General features: G+C 34.2%; 1 protein-coding gene across 1 annotated transcript in view; it reads left to right on the forward strand.

Moving 5' to 3' along the window:
• The window catches only part of LATS1 (large tumor suppressor kinase 1), a 37,764-nt gene extending 25,467 nt beyond the window's left edge, over positions 1–12,297 (forward strand). The window contains exons 5-9 of the mRNA XM_010862566.1: positions 6–1,049; positions 3,517–4,099; positions 7,154–7,336; positions 7,531–7,637; positions 9,221–12,297. Of these exons, the coding sequence (XP_010860868.1) occupies positions 6–1,049; positions 3,517–4,099; positions 7,154–7,336; positions 7,531–7,637; positions 9,221–9,730 (2,427 nt within the window). The 3' untranslated portion in view covers positions 9,731–12,297. The remainder of the gene's footprint in view (positions 1–5; positions 1,050–3,516; positions 4,100–7,153; positions 7,337–7,530; positions 7,638–9,220) is intronic.
• The last annotated feature ends 1,216 nt before the right edge of the window (positions 12,298–13,513 follow it).

A 13,513-nucleotide genomic window follows, 5' to 3' on the forward strand; every position in this document is an offset into this window, starting at 1 on the left:
GACAGAGAGGCATTAATTCTGTTCCTGTTGGCAGACAGCCAATCATCATGCAGAGTTCTAACAAATTTAATTTTCCACCCGGGAGACCTGGAATTCAGAATGGTAGCGGTCAGACTGATTTTATGATGCACCAGAATGTTGTCCCTGCTGGCGCTGTCAATCGGCAGCCACCCCCTCCATATCCTCTGACCCCAACTAATGGACAAAGCCCCTCTGCTTTACAAACAGGGGGTTCTGCTGCTCCATCATCATACACAAATGGGAACATTCCTCAAGGTATGATGGTGCCAAACAGAAATAGTCATAACATGGAACTTTATAACATTAATATACCTGGACTGCAAACAACTTGGCCTCAGTCATCATCTGCTCCTGCCCAGTCATCCCCAAGCAGCGGACATGAAATCCCTACATGGCAACCTAACATACCAGTGAGGTCAAATTCTTTTAATAACCCATTGGGAAACAGAACAAGTCATTCTGCTAATTCTCAACCTTCGGCTACAACAGTCACTGCTATTACACCAGCTCCCATTCAACAGCCTGTGAAAAGTATACGTGTATTGAAACCAGAGCTGCAGACTGCTTTAGCACCTACACACCCTTCTTGGATACCACAGCCTGTTCAGAGTGTCCAACCTAGTCCTTTTTCTGAGGGTGCTGTTATGCCGCCTGTTGCTGAAGCTCCAAACTATCAAGGTCCGCCACCACCTTATCCTAAGCATCTGCTACACCAAAACCCATCTGTTCCTCCATATGAATCGGTCAGTAAGTCTAGCAAAGAGGATCAGCCAAGCTTGCCTAAGGAAGATGAGAGTGAAAAAAGTTATGACAATGTTGATACTGGAGATAAAGAAAAGAAACAGATTACCACTTCACCTATCACCGTTAGGAAAAACAAGAAAGATGAAGAGCGAAGGGAATCTCGTATTCAAAGTTATTCTCCTCAGGCATTTAAATTCTTCATGGAGCAACATGTAGAAAATGTGCTCAAATCTCATCAGCAACGTCTACATCGTAAAAAACAATTAGAGAATGAAATGATGCGGGTAAAACTTTTTTTATATTATTTTTTATTTTTATTGGAATGTAGTTGATTTACAATGTTGTGTTAGTTTCAGTTGTACAGCAGAGTGACTCAGTTATTCATATACATATACCCACTCTTTTTTATACTATTTTCCCATATAAGCCATTGCAGAATATTGAGTAGAGTTCCATGTGCCATACGGTACGCCTTTTTTAGTTATCTACTATGTAATATAGAGTAGTGTGTATATGTCAGTTCCAGTCTCCCAGTTTACTCCTTATTCCGCTGGTAACCATGTTTGTTTTCTACATCTATAACTCTAGATCTGTTTTGTAAATAAGTCCATTTGTACCTTTTTTTTTTCGATTCCACATATAAGTGATATTATATTTGTCCTTCTTTTTCTGACTTACTTCACTCTGTATGACAGTCTCTAGGTCCATCCATGTTGCTGCAAATGGCATTATTTCATTCCTTTTATGGCTGAGTATAAAACCTTTAAAAGTTTCTATTTTTATACTTGATCATGTGTTTGCTTGGTGTTTATTTTAAAATATTGTGGTCTAGTATTTTTCTTTTTATGCTAAATGTATTATCAGTTATTTAAAACTCAGTAAACATTAAAGTACTTTAGATCATACCATTTTATTTTAGCATTTCAGGATTTACCCAGAATTTTCTATAATAAAATTGTAATAAATTAAGAAAAGTATAATTTGCAGTATGCAGTTTAGGTATACATAATCCCTTTAATGGAAACTGAAGCAAGAGTTATTTTCTAGAGTTTACATATTATCTTACATTTTAAAATAAACTAGAAATATCTTAGTCCTATCTCTTGATAAACTTATGAAACATGTATTTTTACTTATAGTTGTGTTGGGGCTTAGGGGTTTATTCATCAGGTTGGTCTTATTAGAAGTGTCAGAGACATCTCCTTTCAGTTATTTCCCCTTCTAATTTTATTTTTATAATGTACTAGAAAAATGTCCTGGAATTATTAAAATCTACTAAAAAGGAGATCAGAATAACTAAACCCTTTAGATTAATATCTGTTGTGATTCCACGTAACTCTCTTCTTTAGATACTATGGTGGTACTGTTATTTTTATCACATGTTTACAGTTCAGAGGTTTGACTCCCAGTCTTAGATCTACTGCCCCAAATCTTAAGAGGCTCATTTGTGTTAAAGTTTCTCATGACATTTGAGAGAGCTGTTCTTTTAAAATGATTTTTCTGGATCTGACTTCACAGTATAGTTACTCTTGCTATAAACTGAATTTATTGTGAGAAATATCATAATAACCTATATGGCTTATCCATATTTAGCTCTTAGGATTTCTTACTAAAGTCTGTCTGTATGTATTTTCTTAGTTTATTTTTCCTTTTTCCTCTTCACTTTCACTAATAGCTGATTTAAACTTTTATGGTGTTGGAAGCTTTGCTGACTTCTGTAGCCTCCATTACTGTGTAGGCAAGTAAGATTTTAAGAGAAACAGTTCTTTACTAAGTCTGGCATGCCACCCTTCTTAAAAGATTTTGCATGCAAATGCTTATTCTAACAGAAGCATGAGGTTGCTATATTTTAATTAGTCTTGCGTTTCTAGAGTTATCTACTTTTCAAAACAAATTCCTTTTCTATTTAGATTCTTAATTAATCCTTTATTAACTAGTCATAAATAGACTGTTCTTTCCTTCTAAATCCAGGTATTCCATGTCTACTTAGACATTGGTTTTTGGTTTTTGTTTTTATCTGGGTTTTTTTGGTATCTTCATAAGATACTCTTCTTTGAAATATTCCAAAATATCTAAAAGATACCTTATAATCAAACAAGTAGTCCCTTTGAAATAAGGTAGGACATACTCTGTGCATTTTGTGTTAGTGATGGCTGTGAGTCCTACCCTTACTCTAATGCCCTGAAAAAGATAAAAGGAAAGACTGACTTACTAGTGAGTGGGTTGACTAGAGAAGATATTCTTTTGTTCTTAATACATCAGTTTTTTAGAATAAATGAACCTGGAGTGGAAGAATTTCTTTCCATGAAGACCAAAATGAGAATATTTGAGACATAGGCATTCTATAAGTAGATGCATATAATGAAAGCAATCCGATTATGTAGTTTGGGATGAATGTGCAGGGAGAGATAGATGAGGGTGCATGTTAACATGTTTGGCGATTGCACATTGGGAACTCTTTTTTAGTGCATTAGAGAGGAGTAGAAAGCTGACCACTGATAGCATCTTCTCCTTGCTGTCCACAGCAGACTCTGCATTTGTATTCACGTTGTATATCCTGTTAACTATCCCTTATGCTGCACTTTTGATAATTAATTTTCTCTGAAATATATTCTAGATTTCTAACATGCTTTATTAAAAATTATTATGCTTTTAACCTTTAAATATATATGCCTGAACTTTTTCCAAGCGATTTCTTAATATTTAGTATAGAAGATAATTCCTCATTTAATATTTAGTTTATTTGCCTAGGTTGGATTATCTCAAGATGCCCAAGATCAAATGAGAAAGATGCTTTGCCAAAAAGAGTCTAATTACATCCGTCTTAAGAGGGCTAAAATGGACAAGTCTATGTTTGTGAAGATAAAGACATTAGGAATAGGAGCATTTGGTGAAGTCTGTCTAGCAAGAAAAGTAGATACCAAGGCTTTGTATGCAACAAAAACTCTTCGAAAGAAAGATGTTCTGCTTCGAAATCAAGTTGCTCATGTCAAAGCTGAGAGAGATATCCTGGCCGAAGCTGACAACGAATGGGTAGTTCGTCTTTATTATTCATTCCAAGACAAAGACAATTTATACTTTGTAATGGACTATATTCCTGGGGGTGATATGATGAGCCTATTAATTAGAATGGGCATCTTTCCAGAAAATCTGGCACGATTCTACATAGCAGAACTTACCTGTGCAGTCGAAAGTGTTCATAAAATGGGTTTTATTCATAGAGATATTAAACCTGATAACATTTTAATTGATCGTGATGGTCATATTAAATTAACTGACTTCGGCCTCTGCACTGGCTTCAGATGGACACATGACTCTAAGTACTACCAGAGTGGTGAGTAAAATCATAAAATTTGTATGTATTCATATGACTTATTAGTGTAATAAAATATAAGATGATATTATCCCTGGATGGGAGCCAGAAGTCCTGGGTCAGGTCTTAACTCCATTGGATAAATGTGAGTGAATCCTTTAGATACTTAGATTTATAAAATGAAAATGTGTTAGAATTATTTATTTCTAAATGTCATTAACATTTTTGAGTTAATCTCTTTACATTTTGTTAATGTGAAATGTGTTGGACAAATAACAATTTGAAAATAGTTAAAAATTTTTTTTAATTGAAGGATAATTGCTTTACAGAATTTTGTGGTTTTCTTTTTTTTTTTCCTTAAATTTTTTATTTTTTATTTTTTTTACTTTACAATATTGTATTGGTTTTGCCATACGTCAACATGCATCTGCCACAGGTGTACACATGTTCCCCATCCTGAAACCCCCTCCCACCTCCCTCCCCATACCATCCCTCTGGGTCATCCCAGTGCACCAGCCCCAGGCATCCTGTATCCTGCATCGAACTTGGACTGGCAATTCGTTTCTTATATGATATTATACATGTTTTAATGCCATTCTCCCAAATCATCCCCCTCTTCCCCTGGTTTTCTGTCATACAACAGTTTGGAAATAATTTTTAAATGAAGCCCCCTACACACCACTTAGCTTAAGAATTAGGTTATTAGTATTTTTGAAGTCCCTAAACTATCACTTTGCTTTCTTTCCTCCACAGAGGTAACCTTTATTTCAAAACTCCATAATCAGTTCTTTACTTTTCTGTATACTTTTATGCATATCCCTGAACAACATATTACTTCATTTTGCCTACTCTTGAACCTTTATTTAAATGTAATCATTCTACATGTATTCTTCTATGTTGACTTCCTATATTTGTTTGAGGTTCATCTGTGTTCCTGCATATAAATAAATAATAACATTTATTTTCATAGCTCTTAGGATTCCATTGTATGACTGTTATACAGCTTGTTTAAACACTTTATGTACATGATTCTTATGTACATGATTCTCTTTAATCCTCACAGTATCATTGTGAGGCAGAGTGAAGAACCTGAGGCTAAGTTAGAAATTTGCCCATGGTCGGACAGAAAATAAGTGTAAGGGCTAGGCTTTGAACCCAGGTTTGTCTGCTTACAGGGCCCATGTTATTTCTGCTATACCACACTGCCTCACCAAGATCCCTCCAAGCACTAATGGAAGTGTAAGTCAATCTAACATTTGTTGAATACTTACCATGACTAGGTGCTTTATATATATTCTAATTTAATGTTCACAGCAATCCTCTGAGGTAAGTATTATTGCCTCCAGTGCTTCTTGTGAACACAAGCGGATTTACATTAAATGGATAGAACTGAAGATATCTGAACCTACTTTAATGTTCAGGTTAACATAATTTAATATCTCCCCTGATTTACCTGAATCTTATCTGGGGCTTATCTTAAAAATATGATTCTTAGGCTCTATTCCAGTCTTCTGATTGAAAATCTCCACTGGAGGGTAGAAATTGTATTTTAATCAAACATTCCAGTTGTTTATTATAGTTAGGTTAGTTTCAGATTTTTTTCCCCTAGGTGATTTCATCCAGTCATAGCTTTAATTACTACCTCTGCATCAGTGAATTCCAAATCTCTCTTCAGAAATGTCCTCCCCCTTTCATAATGATTCCTAATAGGCCTTTCAAACTTAAGACTGCTAATAAATGATTCTTAATTTCTCCCCCTCCCTATTTATTCCCCCTCCCTTTTGGTAAATTGTACTACCACCACCCATCCTTGATTCTAAATGTGTTCACTTTTCTCCATCTGCACTATTATCATCATAGTCCAAACTTAACTTTAATAGCCTCTTACCTGGTCTCTTTTTCACCCTTGTCCTCTCTATAATCTGTTCTCTATACAGCAGTTAAAAGTTTTCTTTTTTAAACGTATTATCAGACCTTTTCATTACTTCAAGAGAATGAAAAGGTTTGATGCGTGTTTTAAAAGAAATGCCTTCATTTAATACTTATGTATATATGTAAGTATATTCATATATATAAATACATATATATATATATATATATATTCCAGTATCTTCACTGTACTTGGAGTAAAAGGCAAATCGTTTCTTGTAAAACCCATGTGCGCTGTTTCCTGCTCCATTTCGTACCATTCTCCCCTTTACTAACCACACTGGTCCTCTCGAGTACTGTTGTGTGTAGAATGCCTTGTCTGGTTTTCATATTGTTGAGTTCCTCTTTTTTTTTAAACAAATGTCACCTCAGCACATTTGCCATATCACCGCATGTTGATTCTCTGTACGGGATGCATCACTGGTTCTTACATATGTATTTGTTATATTTTCCCCCTACTGATAACCTGCCTGAGAGAAGAATATTGTCTTTATTGTTAATGTTGTCATTTGCTGAATAAATGAAACACAAATCTAATTTGTTTGAAACTTTGTCCAGAATAGTATTGGAGAGCAGCCTGAATAACAAATTCTCAGACCTGCCTACTCAGTAACTTTTATCGTCCTCATTTATTGTTGAGTAAATTTCTGCATCTTAGGCTAATTTTTCTTAGTGTAAGACTTGTCCTATTGGTATTTCAAGAGTACAGTCTCTAGTTATTAATAATCACACCATCAGTGATTTGGCATACATTGGGTCTTAGCTTGTCAACACGGAGAAATGTTGTTAACTCTAAACTAGGCAATGGCACCCCACTCCAGTACTGTTGCCTGGAAAATCCCATGGACAGAGGAGCCTGGTAGGCTGCAGTCCATGGGGTCGCTAAAAGTCGGACACGACTGAGGGACTTCACTTTCACTTTTCTCTTTCATGCATTGGAGAAGGAAATGGCAACCCACTCCAGTATTCTTGCCTGGAGAATCCCAGGGATGGTGAAGCCTGGTGGGCTGCCGTCTATGGGGTCGCACAGAGTCGGACACGACTGAAGCGACTTAGCATAGCATAGCATAGCATAGGATGTCTAAAGATTAAACAGATAGGTTTACTCTTGTTTTTATTTATTTATGTATGTATTTTACTATACAGGTGACCATCCACGGCAGGATAGCATGGATTTCAGTAATGAATGGGGTGACCCCTCTAACTGTCGATGTGGTGATAGACTGAAACCACTGGAGCGGAGAGCTGCACGCCAGCACCAGCGGTGTCTCGCACATTCTTTGGTTGGGACTCCTAATTATATTGCGCCTGAAGTCTTGTTACGAACAGGTAGACGTTTGTCTTACAAAGAATCTCAGTATGCCTGTAGACCAGGAGAATATGGCTAATGGTTCAGGTTTACAATAAGAGTATTAATTCTATAGTATAAATTGGTGATTTAATATTAATTTTGATTTTATTCATTCTGAGCAGTTTTTTCTAAAGTGCTTATGAATAACCATAAATTTGGTGTCTAATTTTAGGCTATACACAGTTGTGTGATTGGTGGAGTGTTGGTGTCATTCTTTTTGAAATGTTGGTAGGACAGCCGCCTTTCTTGGCACAGACACCATTTGAAACACAAGTGAAGGTAAGGTGTAGAATCTGTACCAAAATAATCATTATGAAGCCCCAATACCATACACCTTTATCAGTCCTTTATTTAGAGCATCTTAATTTACAATTAAAGAATGAGCTTGTAAGGATATAGGAACCTACTGAAATTCCACGTGTGCTCTCCCCTGTGTGACTTTAACACCCCCATATCCTTCCTCATGCACACACTACAGTCATGGCTCTTCCTCTTACAAGTTTTTAGTACCTTTTGAAGATGTATTCCAATTTATTCTTTCTACTGACTGCTGGCTTTGTTTTCTTTCATGTACATTCTGACCCCAAACTACTAACAAATGTCTATATCTCCCTAGCACTTAAATGAAAAGCTGCTCACAATTTTGATCACAAATTATCCCATTTAAGAAGCCTTTTAGTAGCCTTGTCTATAAAGTCCAAGTCTTTCGTTTGTTCATACCATTCCCTCTGTATGGAATACCCTTCTTTCTCTCCCATGTTTCACAACTTTCCCTCTTTTCTGTTTCACTCCTGGGCATTTTTAATCATTCTTTGAGCGTATCTTGACATATAGTATCTTTTCTATGACACTCTCCTCAAGTTATAGCTTCTGTCTGTCACTTCATTTAATACATTATATTTAAAACTTCCTTCAGAATTTCTTTTGTTACAGGTTTACTGGTAATACATTCTCTCAGGTTTGGGTCAGATTTGTCTGAAAGTATCTTTATTTTGCCTTCATTTTAATACATATGTATATATGAAATAAATGCATAGGTAGAAATACAAATATGTTTGTGTAGGTGCTGTGTGTGAAAGATTGGATGCTTTCTCCCTAAAGATGAAGAACAAGGCAAGGATGTCTGGTCTGAGTCTTATTCAGCATAGTTCTGGATGTCTTAGCCAGTGTAATACAGCAGTGAAAGAAAAAGCGTAAAGGTTAGAAAAAAAAAAAACTTGCTTTATTCACAGGTGGCATAATTTTCTATATTGAAAATCTCAGGCAATCTGTGAAAAACTCCATAGAACTAATAAGTGACTTTAATACGGTTGTAGGGTATGAGAGTAATATGTAAAAATCAATCGAATAGGTGAGCCAATTCTAAAATTCATTTTGGTGGACAAAGAAACTGATAACAAAAACAAGTTTTTAAAAGGACAGAGTTTGAGGAATCAACTACTTGATTTTAAGACTTAAGAGGAAGTTACACTAATCCAGATAGTATGATATTGGCAAGAGGAAAGAATCAGTGAACTTAAAGAAAAATCGATAGAAATTATGCAGTCTCAACAGCAGAGAGAAAAAAGAATTTGAAAGTACGATAACTTCAGGGACTTCCCTGGCAGTCCAGTGGTTAAGACTGCACTCTCAATGCAGGAGGCATGGGTTTGATCCCTGGTCAGGGACCTAAGATCCCACAAGCTGTGTGGTGTGGCCAAAAAACAAACCAAAAAAATAAAGGTAAGGAATGTGAAATACCATGCAATTTATGTAAAAACACACAAACACAAATAGTCCAGTAAGACTTCTTCATATAAAACTTAGAGGAAATTTGTTTTTCTTACCTCTTTCCTTCTAATTTTTAAAAATCTTCTTTAAAGGTTATCAACTGGCAAACATCTCTTCACATCCCACCGCAAGCTAAACTGAGTCCTGAAGCCTCTGATCTTATTATTAAACTCTGCCGAGGACCAGAAGATCGCTTAGGCAAGAATGGTGCTGATGAAATAAAAGCTCATCCATTTTTTAAAACAATTGATTTTTCCAGTGACCTGAGACAGCAATCTGCTTCATACATTCCTAAAATCACACACCCAACAGATACATCAAATTTTGATCCTGTTGATCCTGACAAGTTACGGAGTGATGATAATGAGGAAGAAAATGTAAATGACACTCTCAACGGATGGTATAAAAATGGAAAGCACCCTGAACATGCTTTCTATGAATTTACCTTTCGGAGGTTTTTTGATGACAATGGCTACCCTTATAATTATCCAAAACCTATTGAATATGAATATATTAATTCACAAGGCTCAGAGCAGCAGTCAGATGAAGATGATCAGCACACAGGCTCAGAGATGAAAAATCGTGATCTAGTGTATGTTTGACACACTAGGAAATAATTGTAATGAGGATTTGCAAAAAGGCCTGAAACGCAGGGTTTTTTGAAGCTCTGAGAGTAAAATTATGCAAATGTGACAGAGCTATGTATGTGTGCTCTGTGTACAATATTTTATGTTCCTAAATTATGGAAATCCTTTTAAATATTAATTTATTCCAGCCTTTTAAATCAGTAATTTAGAAAAAAATTTGTTATAAAGAAAGTAAATTATGAGCTGAATATTATAGTCAGTTCTTGGTACTTAAAGTACTTAAAATAAAAAATAGTGCTTTGTTTAAAAGGAGAAGCCTGTTTTCTATGTGTACATAATGCTAAATAATTTTAAAAAACAAGAATTTTTGAAAATTTTTTGAAAGACAGTTTTAGTTTTATCTTGCTTTAACCAAATATGAAATATACCCCACATTTACAGAGCTGTTTTTTTTTTTTTTCTTTCCCCATAACTTTATTCTTAGAAAAAATAAGCTCTAGAAATGAAGGCATCATGGTGCTGAGTGTTCCTAGGCTAACGATAATCTGTATAATTCACATTTGATAAATAAGAAATACAAAGTTGAATATGAATACAAAATATGAAATACAAAAATGAAATATAGTATGCTCATCCAAATGAAAAATAGTGCAGCTTATCTTTTTTTCCCCTCTGTAGAGTATTTAATTTTTTAATATATCTCAAAAATTAATGACTTTGAAAGAAGCAAATCACTACATTTTTCTTTCCATACTGGTATTTTTAATGCTGCTTTCAGTTTTTAAAGGGAATAAAGCTGCCATAAATTAAAAGTTTCAGTACTAAAAGCTAAGATCTTTCACATTTTGACTCTGAAATTAAAAAAAATAATAATTCCACATGTTAAGCAGAGAGATTATTTTCAACTTCATATAAAACTTTGATTAGAACTTACTTGTGGGTACCTTTGGATTATGTCATCAATAGTGTTGTAGATTTCCTCTTTCAAAACAGTGCTGCATACATGGACTGTTACTGGCAAAGGAAAGTCTGGCTATTTGGCAGCATTTTACCTATGGTCAGATTAATTGGTGAAAAAATTATTATTATGTAACTCCTAATTAAGATGGCCATTAGTAATTAGGAAAAATACATAGTGGTCTTTTAGAAAATTCAAAACCTCATAACTTATTTAAAGTTAAATAATATGTCCTTCAGCATTACTATTATATATAATACTTAGGTTTTAAGGACAACTTGTTGTTTCATACCAGAATACATTTAGCTTAGCTTGTAGGAAGGGGGAAGGGGCTCTAATTCTAACATTAGTAAAATTTGTATTTTATTTGCTTTTCTTAAGCTCCACTGGTAGGGAATTGTTTTATCACAACTTAAGAGGCATAATTTTAGTGATTTTCAAACTTATTCATATAAAAGCTAATGGAATCATATATGTAAGTAAAATTAAAGGCAAAAAAAAAAGGCAAAGCCTGTTCGAGCTGAATTGGGGAGGGCAAAGATTAATTAGCTCACACTTAAAACGTTTTCATAGGTGGCCTTCTCAGAGCACTGTATAACCCACTATGTAATGGTGGGTCTTTGGCAGTTATTGGTCGTTTTGAGAATCTGATGAAAATTGTGGGCTCTGTTCCCAGAAAAATGCACATCAACAGATATGCCTAAGATGTCACATTGCAGTTGGATGTATTGAAACCTGTCACAAACTCTTGGTTATGGACCTCTGTCCTGTAAGAACACTGATATATTAAATTAAGAACTTTGCTTTAAATTTACTGATGAGTGCTCAGATTAGCACATCTTGTATAAACTGATAATTTCTGATGAGAAAGGTCTGTACCATGTGATAAGATATCCTTGTGAATGCCTCTTTCTGGGATAGCGCTCCACTTTAAACATACCCTTTCAAGGGCACTAACATACATGTTTGACTTGTTACAGTCTTAATACAGAAATATTTTGAAGGACCTCTACTCAGAATTGTGAGAAAATGCACTGTGTAAGAAGACAGCAGTCTTCACTTCATGGAGCATTTGATTAGTCCTGTGAAATTCTATGCAAAACGTATTAATTCAAGAACTTTTGTTGTTACCCCCATTGCTCTTCAGGCTTTCTCAGATTTATTGAAATTTCCATTTAGTTTTTATTTCTGGACTATGGTGCAATACAGTAGAGAACCAACGTTGTTACAGTTACATTGTAGAAAAACTAAGGTGCTGTCTTCCCCCTCTCCCCACAAAATCCGTGTTGCCTTTACTTCTCAAATGTAACAGACACTACCAATATTGTATCCTTTTAAATTTCCTCTGACAATATACACTTTTTGTATTTAAATGAAGCAGTGTACAAGCCTTTAGTATCTGCATTTTTTAACAGTTTGGATATACTGTCATATTCCCAAACTATTAAACTACATTAAGCTGACTTATTCCCAAACTATATTCCAGTAGGAATCTGGTGCTTCCTGCCAAAAAGATGAGACCAATGTCAAAAATCTATATGCTCTCAGTTGAAATAGAGTGAAAACACTGATCAATCATGTTTTCTTTTTAAAATAATTTTGCCAGTCATTAAAAAAAAAAAAACTTGCTGTCTTTCTTATACCTTCCCCTTTTATGCATATCAATAGTATTTATGAAATGTGTTCTGTAATTATGTAGTTGTAGATACAGTTATGTATTGTCCAGTGACGTCCTAAGGCAGGCCCTGTTGCTATATCTTTTCTACCTTATTTGTGATAGAAACTATAGAATGTATGACTAAGAAGTCACTTTGAAATTGACTTTTTAAAAAAGTTATTACCTTCTGCTGTTGCGAAGTGCAAAACTGTGAGTGGAAATGATTTATTCTGACTTAATAATATGTTGAAATTAGAGAATACAGTGGGAGGATTTTTAGATATTGCTGCTGCTGTTACCTAAGGTACTTTAGACATTTTTCTTTAATAAACAAAAATAAACAAAAATCCCTTTGGTATTTAAAGTAAAACATTTAGCCTGTTTGTTTTAATCTAAAACAAAAAGTAATTTTGGTCAATATAATGGTATATTTGTAAAGCGCCTTAATAGATCCCTTGTGAAGGCACTATATACCACAGTTTACTTTTATATTGTATTATGTATATAAGTATTTTGTATTAAAAGTGAATCAGTACAACACTACAGTTTTATAAAGTAATGCTTTGTTAGGAAAAGGAATTACAGCTTTGCAATATAACTGAATTGTTTTGCATACTTATGAATGTAGTAGAAATGAATAATCAGCCTGTGTTTTTAATGAATCTATTTGTATTTTCCCAATCATTTTCTCTAGTGTAACATTTGCTGGGATCATAATAAAAAAAAAAAAAAAAAGCAAAATTCAAATCTTTAAATTATGTGTGGAAAGCTTTTAGGGTAAGTTGATTTTATTAATTCAAAAATTTAATCTTTTTATTCTCAGAAAATTTATGGTCAAAAATCTGATACTTTGGAATTAAAAAAAAAAAAAATATATATATATGTAGCTAATGATAATTCCTACTTAGATTAAGGCAAACTGAATAGAGTTAGTGTAAACCAGTAAAATGTTTTCATTTTGTCCAATATAAGTACAATAAATAGTTCATGTTAAAGGCTTCCTTTAGGTCAGTACAGGTTTAAAAAATTAATAATTTTCAACTATTAAACTCTGCGTCTAGTATCATTTGAGTCCAGTTTATGATTTTTAAAATGTGAAGTTATTGGCTAATCTCTTTTCCTTTATTTACAGTCTTTTACTTTATCACATGAACTGCCTACCAAATATATATGTTGTTGTTAT

This window comes from Bison bison, unplaced genomic scaffold (genome assembly GCF_000754665.1).
Source record: "Bison bison bison isolate TAMUID 2011002044 unplaced genomic scaffold, Bison_UMD1.0 scf7180017864483, whole genome shotgun sequence".
NCBI classification, from domain to species: Eukaryota; Metazoa; Chordata; class Mammalia; order Artiodactyla; family Bovidae; genus Bison; species Bison bison.